Raw genomic sequence first — 16,827 nt, 5'->3', positions numbered from 1 at the left:
AGGGTTTCTCTATGTAGCACTGGATGGCCTCGAACTCACGCTATATACCAGGCTGTCCTCAAACTCATAGAGATCCACTTGCCTCTGCCTCCTGCATGCTGGGATTAAAGGCATGCATCACCACTGACCAACTTGACTTGGAGTCTTATGTATAAGTATCTAGGGGTGGAAGATTTGTTTTTAGGTTTTGGGAAACCTCCACACTCACTTCCATAGTGGTAGAGCTTGTTTATGTTCCTTCCACCAGTGTATGATAGTTGCCATCTGTCTACATCCTTGCCGGATTTTGTTATTTTTCTTTTGTAATTTGTACTTCCATTTCATTATGTGTATGTATGTGTCTGCATGTTAGTATGTCTTCTGCCTGTGGGTGCCTACAAAGGCCAGAAGAGGGCATTGGATCCCCCGGAACTGGAGTTATAGGCAGTTGTGAGCTACCTGATGTGGGTGCTGGGAATCGAACTCTTTCACACTTCGTCCTTTGCAAGCACTCTTAACTGCCGAGTCCTTTCCTAGCTCCTGTTACTTGTTTTCTTGATGACTGACATTCTAACTGGGGTAAGAAGGAACCTCAATGAATGTAGGGTTTTTTTTTTTTGTTTTTTTTTTTTTTTGAGATAATGCCTCATGTACATCATGCTGGCCTTGATCTCCTTAATCTAGCCCAAGATGACCTTGGACTTCAGATCCTGCTGCCACCAACTTGCCAGTGCTGAGATTATATCAGCATGCCCAATTAATGAGATGCTAAGTGTTGAGTCTTGGGCTTTATGCATGCCAGGCAAGTACTCCTTCAAATGAGCTGCCTGCCTCATGTGATTTTGATTTTCATTTCTGATTGCTAGTGAGATTTGTAACATGAATTGTTAAACAGTCTTATTAATAATAATAATTAAAAAAAAAACCCTCTGAGCCAGATGTAGCTGGAGTTTTCCTGCTTTGCCCACAGTCAGGACAAATCTTTGTCACCTGCCAGTCCCACAGCCGCTCAGACCCAACCAAGTAAACACAGAGACTTATATTGCTTACAAACTGTATGGCCGTGGCAGGCTTCTTGCTAACTGTTCTTATATCTTAAATTAATCCATTTCTATAAATCTATACCTTGCCACGTGGCTTGTGGCTTACCGGAGTCTTCACATGCTGCTTGTCATTGCAGTGTCTCTCCACCTCAGCCTTCCGCTTCCCAGAATTCTCCTCTCTCCTTGTCCCACCTACTTTCTGCCTGGCCACTGGCCAATCAGTGTTTTATTTATTGACCAATCAGAGCAATTTGACATACAGACCATCCCACAGCAGCCAGATATTGGGGTGAATGCTGAAAGATCAGAGAAACAGAACAAGCCACAGCCAACCTCAGCTTGTCTACTTCTCAGCTGGTTCTAGTTCCTCAGACTGCAAGCCTCTGAGTCCTCACCTCACCCAGAAGGGGCCTAGCTGAACTGCTTAAAAGCCTCTAGTTCCTGGTCCTCATGCCTTATATACCTTTCTGCTTCCTGCCATCACTTCCTGAGATTAAAGGTGTGTGCCCTTCCCAAGCAAAGACATGAGACCTCAAATATTGGGATTAAAGGTGTGTGTCACCACTGCCTGGCTCTGTTTCCAGTATGGCCTTGAACTCACAGAGATCTAGATGGATCTCTGCCTCCTGAGTGATAGGATTAAAGGTGTGTGCCACCACTGTCTGGCCTCTATGTCTAATCTAGTGGCTGTTCTGTTCTCTGATCCCCAGATAAGTTTTATTGGGGTGCACAATATATCAACCACAGAGGTTGATCTTTTTGTTTCATTTGTTTATTGGCCATTTGTATTTAATCTTTTCAGATTCATTTGAGGTTCATTTCATTAGTTTATTTATTGTGTTGTTAGACTTCTTTTTTAGGTGTTTGAATTCTCTGTGTATTCTAGACATCATTCCTTTGTCAGATTTGGTTTTACCTGGCAACATGACACATTCTAGAATCATGTGACAGGAAAGTAACAGTGAGGGATTGTCTCGGTCAGGTTGGCTTGTAGTCATGCCTTTGAGGGACTGTCTTTATGTTAACCAATGTAGGAAGACCCAACCTAAACATGGATGGCATCATTCCCTGGATTCAGGTCTTGCCTTATATAATAGTGAGTTGTGGAAAGCACACACACATCCATATCTCTGTGGATATGACTAGCTGTTTTGTATTCCTTGATATGATGGACTGCAGCCTGGGATTGTGAGCTGAAACAAACTCTTCCTCCCATAAGCTGCTCTTTGTTGGGGTATTTCCTCTTAGCAAACAGAAAATAAACTAAAACAGATGTATATATAGCCAGTTATCTCCCATTTTGTAGGCTGTTTCTACCTACTGTTTCCTTTGCTGTATGGAAAACTTTTTTTTCCCATTTATTCTTCTCTCATACAGTACATTCTGAGCCTTACTTTTTCAGGAGGTTCCATTTGTCAATTGTTGTCCTTATTTCCTGAGTGACTGTTTCTGTACTTTTCCCTCTAGCAGTACAGAGTTCCAGGTCTTTGGAGTTAATTTATGTATAGGGTGAGCGATAGGTACTTGTTTCTTCCCCACATGTGTATATCCGGGTTTCAAAGCACCAATTGTTGAAGAGGACATCTTCCATTTAATGTGTACATATCCTCTAACAAGGCCACACCTTGTAGTGGGAAGAGTGGAGTCAGGAGAGACACAAGTCCACCTCTGAAGGAGCAATAAGCTGTCAGCAGACCGGTAACACCATGGCCACGTGGCAACATATACATTAATAGGAATGGGTTAATTTAAGATGAAAGAGCTAGCTATCAAGAAGCTGAAGCCATAACCATACAGTTTGTAACTAGATTCATCCAGAATGCTGGGTAAGGCAGGAAAACATGGTTCTGGAGAAGTAGCTGAGAGCTTGGCATCCTGATCCACAGGCAGCAGGCAAACAGAGAGAGAGAGAGACTGGGCTTGGCATGGGCTTTTGAAACTTTGAAGTCCACTCCAGCTATACATATCCTCTAAAAAGACCACACCTTTAGTTAGTGGGAAGTTTCTCTGCCAAGTGTAGCCAGAATTTTCTCTGGTCCTGCCTTACCCAGCAGTCTGGACAAATCTCTCCCACCCACGGTCCCACAGTTGATTATAAAATAATCACTCAGGGGCTTATACTAATTACAAACTGTATGGCTTCAGCTTCTTGGTAGCTAGCTCTTTCATCTTAACTTAACCCATTCCTATTAATGTATATGTTACCATGTGGCCATAGTGTTAGTGGTCTGCTGACAGCTTATTGCTCCTTCGGAGGTGGGCTTGTATCTCTCCTAACTCCACCCTTCTTTCTGTGTCTCTGCTCAGATTTCCCACCTGGTTGTAAGCTTTCTTACCATAGGCCAAAACAGCTTTATTTATTATCCAATGGTAGCCACACATATTCACAGCATATAGAAAGACATCCCACAGCAACATCTGTTCCAACAAGGCCACACTTTCTACTCCTTCCAAACAGTTGATCACCTGGGGACTAAGTATGCAAATATATGACCCTATAGGGGGCCACTGTCATTCAAACCTGTTGAATACCCATGGGGAGAATAGACATGCTTCTCTTAGTCCTGGTTTTATTGAAAATGATTTGAGTTTTTTGTTTGTTTTTGTTTTTGTTTTTCCATTTAGTATAAGCCTGGCTGTGAAATGACCATATAGTTTCTACTGAACCTAAAAGAAGAGTGCAAATGTCTAACCTAACCAGTGAAGAATTATAGGAGCACAGCCAGTGAGCCTGATAAAACTACAACTGCCCTGTTCCAGCAGTGTGCATAGCCATGCATGTTAGCTACTTCCCCCTGAGCCAACTTGGAGTCTGCTGCTGAACCTGGTGATTGGTGATGCACAACCATCAGAATGCTGGGGGCTAATGAGAAAGACAACACAGCTAAGAGAGTCTCAGGCTGCCAATGGGAAATTGGGAGGGAGTATGTAGGTTCACCTCATATCTACACTAAATGAGTCTGCTGCTTGCTTCTCTCCTGACTCCCAGTGTCTGTGTTGTTGACTGTGTGCCTTCTCTCTCCCTCCCCAAGGGGTGTCCAGATAGAGTGACCCATAACAAATAATTAAAACTTCTTTTAGAAATTAATCCACTAGCCATACAACATTCAAGCAAAAAAAAAAAAAATAAAGTCAAAACAAATTTGCAATCAAATAAGACTTTCCTTAATTCTACATGAGATATAATTCTAAATGAGAAACAAAATGTTTCAAAGAAAAAAAAATCAGCAGTAAAAATTAGTTAAAATGTCATAAGTTATTGATTTGGGCCCTCTCATCTGAAGTTTAGTTTAAAAGATACTTTGAATTTACTTTATAAAAAATAAGAATTTATTTATATACCACTATTAGTTTAAATTGGTGGTTATAGTCAGGTATGGTCGTATAAGTCTTTAATCCTAGCACTCTCAAGGCAGATACAGATGGATCACTGTGAGTTCCAGGCCAGCCAGGGGTAAGCAGTTAGTTACAACCTCAAAATTATAATTTATAATTGTTTGGCTGGAATCGCTAGCTCGGCCCCATTCCTCCCTCTCCAGATCCCACCCTCTTAGAAAGACTTCCAAAAGTCCAATTCCCCATTCCTGGAAGTCTCAGAGGCTCCTCCCCTGAGGTTGCCAATTCCCCAAGTCCCCACCCAAAGTGTTATAATTGGGCACAAACCCAGCCTGTGGAGGACACATCATCAATCCATGCCTACAGGGTATTTAAGCTCCCTCCTTTAGTCGGCCATGTGATTTCTCTCTCGTCCCCTTCCCCTGCTTCATCTCTGGGGGCTGGAGGGTCACCTGGGAGTGCTTTGCCCAAATAAACCTGGTCGGTTTTTTTTTTTTTTTTGCTTTTGTTTTTGTTTTTCAAGACAGGGTTTCTCTGTGTAGTTTTGGTGCCTGTCCTGGATCTCACTCTGTAGACTAGGCTGGCCTCGAACTCACAGAGATTGGCCTGGCTCTGCCTCCCGAGTGCTGGGATTAAAGGCGTGCGCCACCACTGCCCGGCTGGTCTTTTACTTTTTAATTTGGTTTGATCTGGCTTACTGTATTGGTGGAAAAACCTATTATTAGGGTACAGGAAACCTATCAATAACTATAATTATTATAATTTTAAAGGTGATTGCTTCAGTTTGAAGAGGTAGAAGGCGTTTTTATAAAACATTCCACTAGGTGGTGCTCTTTTAACTTCCTGGAGGGAAGAGCTGTAGCAGTTTGAATCAGTAGCTGATGTTTAATTTAACATTTAATGAAACCAAATTAGTGAATCTGACTCATAATCTCCTTAAATATAAAAAGGTCTGAGAATAGTATATATGTGATAATTAATTAAGATGATTCTGTGCACTAACAGCATATTACCAGGCAGAGATTATGGGACTATGTATGTGTTCCTTAGGAAATACTTTTATAACATATCAACAATGGGGAGTTCTAGACATTAGTAGATTTTACTTAATAACTGATTGGACTAAATCATTCCAACAAAACACACTAACAGTATTCATGAGGTTCAAATATATCAATAGCCTTTTTTTATAATCATGAATTTATCCTTTATGTCTGATATTGCACATGAATTCCATAGAGGACAAAAGCTACTTCTACAAAATATAGATTGTTTCATTCTTTTTATTTTTAGATTGTTTTATTCTTAAATATTCACAAAGGAAGGAACAAGAACAGGGAAAGGAAATTGAGATTGCTGTCAATATTCAAAAGGGCAAATCAGCAGAGAGTTCATTTCTGGGAGATCTCTCACCTGGATAAATTAAAATTGATGGTTAGACCAAATGGACAAGACAGTCAGTACGATCATGGATTCAGTTCACAGAGGGCTACTGAACAAACACCATACTCTTTGCCACTAGCAATCAGAATGAGATTTAGTACATCCGATGTGTGGCCTATCTTCCTCATCCTTCACCTTGACCTACCTCACTTTGCTGTCTGACTGATACTTGATTTCGAAGTCCCTGGCTCTTAGACTTGTTACCTACTTATACAGTGGCAGTTGTTTTGGATAAATGGCTAGGTTTATAATTGCTAGTTTGTATGGACATGTTTTCTTAGATTTTGTAGAACTGACCTAACTTTTCCAGAGTTGCTATAACCATTTCACATTTTCATTTTTAGTATATGAATGACACTGATTCTCCATAGTCTCACTAGCATTGGGAGATTATCACTATTAAAAAATCATTGATAGGTTAAAAATGGAAAGATATGCAGATATATGATTGCATCTTTTTCATTTCCCCCAGGATTAGCTATGTCAAACAAGTTTTTATTCATTTATCTGTTGTCTTTGGAAAAATATCTGCTCAAATCAAGTCTTTAGGCAGACATTTGAGAGTTCAAACCCATATTCATATCAGTTCTCCAATGAGGCTTGGATCATGTTTAGAAATGTCACTTGGCTCTAGTTCTGGAGAGACCATTCCCATGTAGTTTTCCAAGGAGTTTATCAAACAGCACATGAATCAATAACAATTCTGACAAATTACTCCACCAGTTTAGAAGAATAAATTCATATGTACCATAAAACATTTCAACTCCAAAAAAAAAAGAGAGAGAGAGAGAGAGAGAGAATGAGCATATGCATTGCCAAAAGCTCTGCCATCTAGCGATATATATATTAACAATTGGGGAGTATATTTCCAGACTTTTGCATTTTCTGTACAATTCATGATACTATTCTGTACTTTCTCCAAAGATATGATATATAACCTTTCACTTTATAAATATTCATTACCATTTTAATGCCAGAATTCTTAACCTAGTATATACGTGTGTATGTTTACTTCCCTAGCTTCTCTATTAATGGATATTGTTTGCTTCTATAAGCAAAGGTTTAATAAATCTTATAAGGGTAGTTTTGTGGATTTTTTTTGTAATTATTTTCTTCGTTTAAATATCTGTGAGGATTGCTGAGCCAAAATTCATACACATACATGTATGTAAGTAAATATAAACCAACACATGCACATACATACATGTATCAGTTTGTTGATATTTACAAGCTGCCATTGAAAAGACTGTGTCCATTTATATTCCCACCAACATTGGCCTTAAAATTCTAAAAATTCTCTCCTTTGCCTGCCTTTTCAACAAGCTTTATTTTCTTTCCTTTTAAAGATGGGAACACATAAGTCAAAGCAACTTATTATTATTTTACAATTTTTCAACCATGGTCTGAGGCAAGATGCAGAAGTCTGTGAGGCTGGGTCAGTAAAAAGTCTTGCAAAACGTTCTTCTTCCTTCAGTACATTTCTTGAGAATGTGGGTTGCTTCAGTGGCTTCATAATCTGATGGTCTGGCCTGGTTACTAACAATGTTGACCTTGAACAGGGAATAAGGACAAATAATACACTGATGGCATTTACTTGTGGATGGAGAAAGTAAGATTTCTGAGAAAAATGAAGAACATATTACGATCACATGTTCAAAATTCATAGATGGAAAACTACAGCATATAAGCTGAGCATAAAGCAAGTCCCACTGGCAAAAGTTAGAAGGAAATTGTGAACTGGAGGCTATTGAAGTTTGGGATTGTTTGAATACTCCCTCCTTTTTCATTTGACCAAGCAATGGAATACATCATTTAGATTTTGATCCGGAGTAAGAATGGCTTATACTGACATATTTCCAAATTTGAAACTTCAAAAAAATCATAATCTAGGAGCTTATTTTTCAAGACCCAACAGAAATTGATTTAATGCACATGCCTATCTTTTTTTCCAAATGATATTCATGTATTTTTGCTTATAAGATTCCCAGATGGATTAACACATGACCAAGTGAAAATTATCAGTTCTAGTGATTAGGAAATAGGTATTTATCATTTACCACCAATTTTAGACAAAAGTCTCAGTTATAGTATACAACTTATTTCATTCTAGCTTTGTTCAGATTTTTTTCAATGCAATTTAGCAATTTAACTGCTCCCCTCCCTGCTTTTAAATCAGAATCCTCCAAAATATTTCTGGATTGTAGAAAATGAATTTGAAGTTTTTCAAGATGCTAAAGAATTTTTTTTTTTTTTTGAGTTCTGGAAGTTTTATAACTTTCAATTTATGGTGGGTGTTAGGACTCAAAGTGGAAATTCTTTAACCACTGTACATCTGTGTGTTAAAAGTATAACAACAAAATGCCTCATAATCTGTGGCTTTACCCTCTTCTAGGCATTTAAGCCTCATTGAGTTTCTTTGTACCAGTACACACTCGGAGGTACTTTTCCAATGTCTGCTAGAGAAATAGGTGTGGTGAATCAGGAAGTTCCAGTTTATTTGTGACTTTGGAAAAATTCCTAGTATCTTAGCATCATTAAGACCAGAAGGTTGACTTAGAAACTTCAGGAAGGCCCTTCAAATACAAAATTACGTGAAAATAATGAAGAGCATGTCAAATAAGCCAGGTGTGGTGAATATTGCCTTTAACCCCAGCAGGCACATCTCCACGAGTTTGAGGCCAACTCCATGCACAGAGTTCCAGGCTAGCCGGGAATACACAGTGAGACCCTATCTCAGAACAAGCAAACAACAACATGCCTCAAATGTCCTCAGAGCTTGTTGTGACTGTTCTCCTAGCCAAGTATACTTCATCTAGTGGAGTTCAGCTGTACCCCCTTGCAAAAGGATTATCTCAGCGGGTAGAGGGGTGTTTCCAGCTGCTACTACCATCTATTGTATGTGCCTCTGCCCTGAATTGCACCTGGCCTCAGGGATGGGACTAGAGTATATAGATGGGGAAGAGGAGAGGTGGAGCTCCATCTACACCAGAGAAGCCTTCATCCCTGGTGGGTAAAATGCTTTCCAGGTCCAATGACCTTTTGAGCGGAGGAGCACCCACACCCCTGTTAAGTAACCCCTCACCTATGCTCTGTGAGGAAGCCCAATAAACTCATTGGCTTTCCAAAGTGAACTTTGGTGGAATCATGCCTCCATTTGTCCTTGGGGACCCTTGGAGAAGTGGTACAGTGGCTTATATCTCCCCGAGGATGAAATATTAGCAATAGGCTCAAGAGATGACTCCTTGGTAAATACCACTTGATACTAGAGGACCTGAGGACCCGAGGATACTGAGCACCAACATGGAGGCTCACAACCATCTGTAACTCCAATACCAGAGTTATGAGGGCAGCAGGCATACATGTGATGCACAGACAGACATACATGCATGCAAAACACTTATACACATACATAAAATTTAAACTTGGGTGAAATAAAAATCTGTACTTTTAGAATCTCAATAAAAATTTCATGAAAATAAAAGGGGCCTATTTGGGATGAGAAAGGGGGATCAGTAGAAGGAACAAGAAAGGGTGATGGGCGATGAATAAGACAAAAATGTATTAGATACATGTATTAAGATGTCATAATGAAGCCCATTTTTTTGTACACTATATGCTAATATGTCCTTTAAACACACACACACACTATTTCTGCTCGGCATTTTCCTTACAAAGGCCAATCTTAAGGCTAAAAATTGAAAAACCTGGTGACTATGCACAAAATGTAGTAAGTGGTAAGTCAGGATTTGCCATGCCAAGAGGGAAAAGTTTTAAGTGTATTGCTGCCTCTGAAATCCTCGGAGGATTAAAGTCAGCTCTCTGTCATCTGCCTGTGAGCTCAGGCCTTGGGGACTGTCCTTAAGCCCAAGAGCCGAGCGGAGAAGGAAGGCTCAGAGGTGTCTGGTCTCTCCCGTACTTTGGGCAGGTTCTCTGCTGTCTCTGGACTGGCTCTCAAACGCGCAGTTTTTTGAAATGATCCGCGGCTTCCACATAAATGTCTCGACCGAAAAAGGTACCAAGAACCGTTCCATGTTAGGGACTTGGAATTTCTCTCCCAACTTGACTCTCCTTCACCCCGCGTTAGCACAGATTCGCAGCTGGGGAAGTAAGTGACGGCACTGGAAGGGCCAGTTAGCATCCTTGCCGGAAACCGGGAGAACTGCAGGCGCGGCTTGAGGCGTCCAAGCCCCAAGGCTGGCCGTACCTTACAACCGACAATAATGGAGGAAAGCGCCCTGGGAAACTGCCTCAGGAACCTCCCCGCACCGGCCCACCCAGCCGCACACCCTCCAGAGGGTGGATCCCGCCGCAGTCATCGTCTCCTGCGGAGAGGGCGTTCCCGTCGGTTAGCACCACGCCCCGCCGCCCGGCGCGAGCACGCGGCCGGTCCTCCGGAGGCCGTTCCGGAGGCGGGGTCTCCCAAATCTCGCAGCTCTTGACTGGCGCCCTGTTGCTAAGCGACGGGTGGGAGGCGGGGCCGGCGGGGAGGCTGGGCGTTTTAGCCCGCGGGGCCGTCGTCCCTCCCCCCCCCCCTCCCCCCTCCCCTCCCTCTCCCGGCCGCGCCTCCAGTTCCGCGTCGGCCACGCCCCCACGCGCAGTCCCGAGCTGCGCACGCGTGGTGCGAGCGGCTAGCTTATTCCTCGGCCGGGGCTCGCGGTGTAGCCGAGTGACCCGGCAGCACTGGCGCCGCCGCTGCCGCTGGAGCCGGCGGGGAGCCGGTAAGCCGGAGTTGTCTCGAGGCAGGAGCGGCGCGGGCACTGCCGCGGGTGCCCTCCGCGGCTGAGGAAGATGGTCTTCGAGTCGTTGGTCGTGGACGTGCTGAACCGGTTCTTGGGGGACTATGTGGTGAACCTGGACGGGTCTCAGCTCTCGCTGGGCATCTGGAAAGGTAACGGGGTCGCCGTCCCAGTGTCGGGGGGCGGGGGGGGGGATGGCGGCGCGGCTTCTCGTGGCTTCGGTCCTTGGCCAGCCCGGCGCCGCCACCTGCAGCTGCCCGCCTCGCCCTTCAAGTTACGTAAAGCGGGGCGGCGGTTCCCGGGCGGGCGGGCGGGCGGCGCGAGCCCCAGCCTCCCGTCCCGGTGGGGCCGGGCAGGCGCCGGCGACCTCCGGCCTCTGCTGTGCCAGGGGGCCATCCCTGTCAGTTTCCCCCCCCGGGGCTGAAAGGAAGGCTCCGGGGAGCCCGCGGCGTGTCGCCCGCCGCCTGGCACGTGAAGGCCAGGCGCTGTTCGCGAAGACGCCCTTCGTCCCTTTGCCTACCTCACTTCACCGTGCTCTCTCTAGGCGAGTTCCGGTCGCTGAACCTGGACTTGGGGGTGGCTTAGCTGCGGTAGGCTGATAACGGGGGCCGGGGGAGGGGGGGAAGAAAAGGAAGCCCCCTTTCAGAGTACGTCAAGGAGTTGCTTCTGGGTTCAGGTCGCAGCCTAACCAGGTGGGGATGTCGGTATTTGTGGGCCCGAGTAAAAGACTTGAGTTAAAAAACAAACAAACAAAAAGAAAATGCAGGAGAACAGACGGTCAGAATCTAAATGGGCGTTCAGTATCTCGGCTAACTTGAAGAAGACAGGATGAGCACTCACCAACGCTCCTTAGACGGGAAGGGCTGCATCTCTCCCACTTTGCTGCAATGCTTTACCTTACCCAGCGCCTTATTTTTTAGTGCTTCCATCTGTTTTGTATTATGGTCTTGTTTATTTTACATAGCTACTAGTAATTTTCGAAATGAGTGTTCCAGGTTAAAATTAGGGCTAATTATTTGTGGAAATAGTGTGCTCATTCTGGGATATGCACGTACTTCCAGCTTTCTAGAAATACTCGTTTAATCTTAAGCGTTCTCATTTCTGAAATAATGTAAGCGAGAAATTTAGTTTTATTAAACAAACAAACCCTCTTGTAGCTAGTTTCCTTCTACCACGATAAAGTGGGCAAACATTGATCCATAAGTGCTAGCTCAGCCACTTTGAGACCAGCTGCTTGCAGATTGCTTGATCGGTGCTGCTTTTCACTGGCAAAGTGAGAAGAACAAAACTGGCTTCTGTACCTCAGAAAGAAGCCTTAAAAATACCTGAACTGGGGGCTGGAGAGTTGGCTCCCTGTGTAAGAGCACTGGCTGCTTTTGCAGATGACTTGGGTTCAATTCCTAATGGCCACGGGACAGCTCACAACCCTCTGTAGTTCCAGTCCCAGAGCTCCCGCCTTCCTCTTCTGGCTCTGGAGGGCTTGGGGGGGACCGGGACGGGGACGGGACACTGCATGCAAGCATATGGTGCACAAACATACACACAGGTCAACCACCCACACACATAAAATAAAAATACAAGGAAAAAAATTAAAAAGAACAAGAAAAAAAAAACAATTTGAGTTGTGGTTTGATTTGTAGTGAAATGTTGCTTCTGTATTCAAGGTGCAGGTTTGTGTAGAATACAGTTTATTGAATTTATGTATTTAAAGTTTAGAGTAAAAATCACCCCTGTGTATAGTTTTTTTTTAAAAAAATAAATGTTAGAAGCATATATCTTCCATCCCAATAATGATACAAAAAGGTTCTACAAGCCCACAAAATTTCCACTTCTTTTTTTTTTTTTTTTTTTTTTTCCCCCGAGACAGGGTTTCTCAGTGTAGTTTTGGTGCCTTTCCTGGAACTCACTTTGTAGACCAGGCTGGCCTCGAACTCAGAGATCCGCCTGGCTCTGCCTCCCGAATGCTGGGATTAAAGGAGTGCACCACCACCACCCTGCCAAAATTTTCTCTTCTATTTTTTTTGTAATTGATCCCCCCTCAGGTGGCAACTACTGATGTTTCCATCTCTGTTTTGCTTGTTCTAGAGTGTCATAAGTGGAATCCTTTCTTTTTGAGATAAGATTTTACTGTGTGTCCCTGGTTGGCCTGGAGCTCATAGAGATCCTTTTTTTTTTTTTTTTTTTTTTAAACCTTTCTGGGGCCTGTGCCACCACACCTGGTGTCTGTGTAGCCTATTGAACCAGGCTTTTTAACAGAAGGCAGAGAAGTCATCTCTGTACTTCATACATCACCTTGTCCTGCCATTCCTGTACTTAGGAGTGGTGTTTCACTCTGTGGCTGTGTTATAAACATAGGTTTGCCATTTTTTGTAGTATTTCTTTTTTGACATTTAAAAGAAAAGCTGTAATCAGGTTTTAGTGTGAACATAAATTATTTCTTTGGAGTAAATGCCTAACAGTGGGGTTGTGAGTGGTAAATACATACGCAACTTTATGAGAAGGGACATGATATGATTTGGTTATGGTCTGATTGTATTTCCTAAAACCTCCGTGTTGGATGCTTAGCTCATAACTGGGTGATGATAAGGAGTGCTAGGGTCTTTTAGAAGTAGGCCTAATGGGAAGGTTGTTATAGTGGCCCCTCACTGGCTTTCAGTTTCCTTTTGTGGGCTTAATCTACCACTGTGTGTGTGTGTGTGTGTAATTCACTATAGCTGCTATTTATGCCATTTGAATTTTCAGCTTCCGAAACTGAGTCAAATATATTGCTTTCTCTGTAAAAACCAATCTCAAGTATTTCATTATGGTAATCTCCCCCTAGGGATCCACCCCCTCAAACTCAACTAATACACCTTGACACTGGTTTTCTGAAATGGTTATATTATTTTTGCACTTTCACCAGTTTTGTATCAGGATTTAGTTGTACTTTATTCTCATGAGCATTTGATTTTGAAAAAAAAATTTTTTTTGAGGGAGTAGGTAGGTGTGAACACTTGGTCCCCAGTTGGTGGAACTGTTTGGGAAGGATTAGGAGATGTGGTCTTGTTGGAGGAGGCCTGTCACTAGAGCCTGACTTTGAGGTTTGAAAAGATTCTCCAAGGCCTCTACTTGGTGGTTGTGGATAAAGATTTGAGCTCTTAGATGTTTCCTTGCTCTCCCATCATAGACTCTAACACTCTGAAATTGTAAGCCAAATTAAGTGCTTTAAAATTTTATTTATTTTATTTTATAAGCTTGTTCTGGGGAACCCTTACACTGCCTTTGGAGGCTGGAATTCCATGTGGGCCTCCATGCCCATCCAGCATTTATGTAGGTTCTGGAGATCTGAACTCTGGTCCTTAAGTTTGTGTAGCAAGCACTTTACTTGCTAAACCATCTTCCCATCCCTAAAGTAGTATTTTAAAGAGATATTCCAGTAGGTATGTATTATTAAAGCATCAGGGCTTTAATTTGTGATTCCCTTGTAATGGTGTTGGGTATATTTTTATGATTTTTTGCTGTTTATTTTGTCGGTGAAAAGGTCAGATCTTTGTTTTAAGTTGGATTGTTTGGTTCTCTTTTCCTGTTGGGATTTAATTTATATATCATAAAATTCTCCCTTTGTAATTCCACAATTCAATGAGTATTTTTTAATGTAATAGTAGTGTAGCCATCACCACTAATTCTAAGAAAACGACGCCCCTTCTCCCTTAGGTTTCATAATTCTCAGGGTTATGGATGACAGTTATAGGGTGTGCTACTACACACCCCCAAACCCACGAAAGGTAAGCATATTGTTTCAAGTAAAGGTACTTGATAATTTTACACCTTAAAATTGACTAACAAATTTTGAGTAATTCATGTAATATGGCTGACAACATTACCTCACAAGAATTTAAAAACCTTTTTGCCTGTATGATGAATGACATCTTCCTGGAAATATAAGACATTCCTAAGGCATATCTGGGCTATACCATTTTGGCATTCATCATAATAATTCACACAGTGTTCAAACACTGGTTTAAGAACAAAGATGAGTTCAAAGATGAGATTGGGACTGATACAGGCGTTAAAAGATAGCAATAAAGGCTTACAGAAAAAGATTCTTTCTCTAGAATCTGCTAATCAGGATTTACAAAACAGGCTTGTACCCAAAATTGATTTTATTGATAATAAATGTGAATATTTAATGGATATAACACTAACTCTCCAGATTAAAGGCGTGCGCCACCACCGCCCTCGTCTTTATTTATATCTATACCATATTTTCCTTTCTAACTCATCTGTTGATGGATATATAGGCTGATTCCATACTTGGACTTTTGTGAGTAGTGTAGCAATAAACATTATTTAGGCCCCTGTCATATGTTGATTCCTTTGCTTTGAATAGACTTGTTGTATAGCTGGATCATATGATAATTCTGTGTTAAGTGCTTTTGAGAAATTAACATACTGCTTTTCTTAGAGGCTATCCTAATAGACATTCTCATCAGTAATGTATAAAGGTTCTTTTATATTTCTTCACCAGAATTTGCTTTTGTTTGTTTTGAGACAGAGTTTCATATATAGCTAGGGCAGTAGTTTTTATTTTTATTTTTTTGTTTGAATGACAGCCATTCTGGTTGAATCCCAGTGTAATTTTGATTGCATTCCACAATAGCTAAAACCATTGAACACTTTTCATTGTATTATTTGCCATCTATTTTCTTTTTTTTTTTTTCTTTTTTTTTTTTTTTTGGTTTTTTGAGACAGGGTTTCTCTGTGTAGCTTTGTGCCTTTCCTGGTACTCACTCTGTAGCCCAAACTGGCCTTGAACTCACGGAGATCCACCTGCCTCTGCTTCCTGAGTGTTGGGATTAAGGGCTCACGCCACCACCACCTGGCTCGACATCTGTTGTTCTTAAAAGAAGTGTCTGTTCAAATTGTTTGCCCATTTTTGGACAGAATTACTTGTTCATTTGTATTCTTTTTTTGTATGTGGATGTGGGTGTATGCTTGTGTATGGTTGCAGATGGTTGTACAGCTGTACGTGCACTTGCTTCTAGAGGCCAGAAGCAAACCTTTTTTGTTCTTTAGGCTATGTCCACTTTTGTTTTTGGAGACCATTTGGACCATCTTACACAAGATGGCTTCCTGTTAAGTGCTGTGAGAATATGCTGGTAAGTGCAGAGAACTTCTCCAGACCTACTTTGCTATGTAGATCTAAATTATTTTTGCCTATGTAAGCAGTATTTCTGTTAGGTACCATATATGTATGTGCTAGTGACCCATGTGGGATTCTCCTCTTCTTCCTTCTCTCACATTCTCTCTCTCACTTTCTCTTGCACGATCCAAAATCTTGAGTTTTTCCTTTCTCTTTTTATTTACTGTTGATCTGTTCATAAAGGGTCTTAGTCTCCTGTTTCTCTTGTAATGTCCTCATCTGGTTACTGTCAACATTCCCACATCTACCCATTATGATAAATGTTTCTCAGTTGTTTTGATTATATCTTGTGAAGTGATATGGAGAAAGGAGCAAGTGTTGGCTAGCTACCTCTAATCTTGAATCTCCACATTGACTCCACTTTAACTCAAACCCAATCAAGAAATAATAGAACATGATTGTCAACAGGAAAAAATCTTTCCTGACTCTTCTCCCCCAAATTCCTACTCATCCCCTGAGGCAGTTACTATTTAGATTTTTAAAAGCAACTATACACACATCTATTTTATTTTATTGAGACAAGGTTTTACTATGTTGCCTAGGCCAGTCTAAACTAGCTTCATAGTTTGGCTGACCTTGAATTCCCAACCATCCTCCTGCCTCAGCCTCCCAAGGGGGAAATTATAGGTGTACATCATCATATCTAACTTCTTTTGTACTTAACTTTGTAAGAATTTTTTTCTCTTTCAAGAATGTGTGTTGGATTTTGACAGATTGTAATCAGGATTTCTTGTTTAGCTTGTTGATATTATAGATTATATGGATTATTTTCCACAAGTTAAATTAGACTTGTATTTGTGGTATAAGGTACACTTCATTATGGTATTTTATATTCATTTTACTCATATTTTGATGAGTATCTCTGCATCTGTTCATGAAAGGTCTTAGTCTCCTGTTTCTCTTGTAATGTCCTCATCTGGTTTTGGTCTTAGGGTAATGCTGGCTTCATAGATTAAATTTGAATGCATTCCCCCTCTTTCTATTTGCTGGAGCTTGCTATGTAGTAACGGTGGCCTCAAACTCACAGAGATGTGCCCACCTCTCCTTCCCAAGTGGTGGGATTAAAGGAGTATGCCACCATACCTGGTGCTGAAGTGAAAGTTAGATG

The 16,827-nt window shown here is 41.8% G+C and overlaps 1 protein-coding gene across 11 annotated transcripts in view; it reads left to right on the top strand.

Annotated features, from left to right (window-relative positions):
* The first annotated feature begins 10,260 nt into the window (after positions 1-10,260).
* The window catches only part of Vps13a (vacuolar protein sorting 13 homolog A), a 230,136-nt gene continuing 223,569 nt past the window's right edge, over positions 10,261-16,827 (top strand). For 10 of the 11 annotated variants that reach the window (XR_013047707.1, XR_013047706.1, XR_013047704.1 and 7 more), the window contains exon 1: positions 10,261-10,689. Coding sequence is in view for 6 of the 11 variants with exons in the window: in XM_006970140.4 (XP_006970202.1) it covers positions 10,590-10,689 (100 nt within the window). In the remaining 5 variants the exon portion in view is untranslated. The remainder of the gene's footprint in view (positions 10,690-16,827) is intronic. The other variant, XM_076560725.1, reaches the window with a different exon arrangement.

The sequence above is a fragment of the Peromyscus maniculatus genome, chromosome 1 (genome assembly GCF_049852395.1).
Source record: "Peromyscus maniculatus bairdii isolate BWxNUB_F1_BW_parent chromosome 1, HU_Pman_BW_mat_3.1, whole genome shotgun sequence".
NCBI lineage: Eukaryota > Metazoa > Chordata > Mammalia > Rodentia > Cricetidae > Peromyscus > Peromyscus maniculatus.
This window is presented reverse-complemented; position numbering and strand designations above follow the sequence as displayed.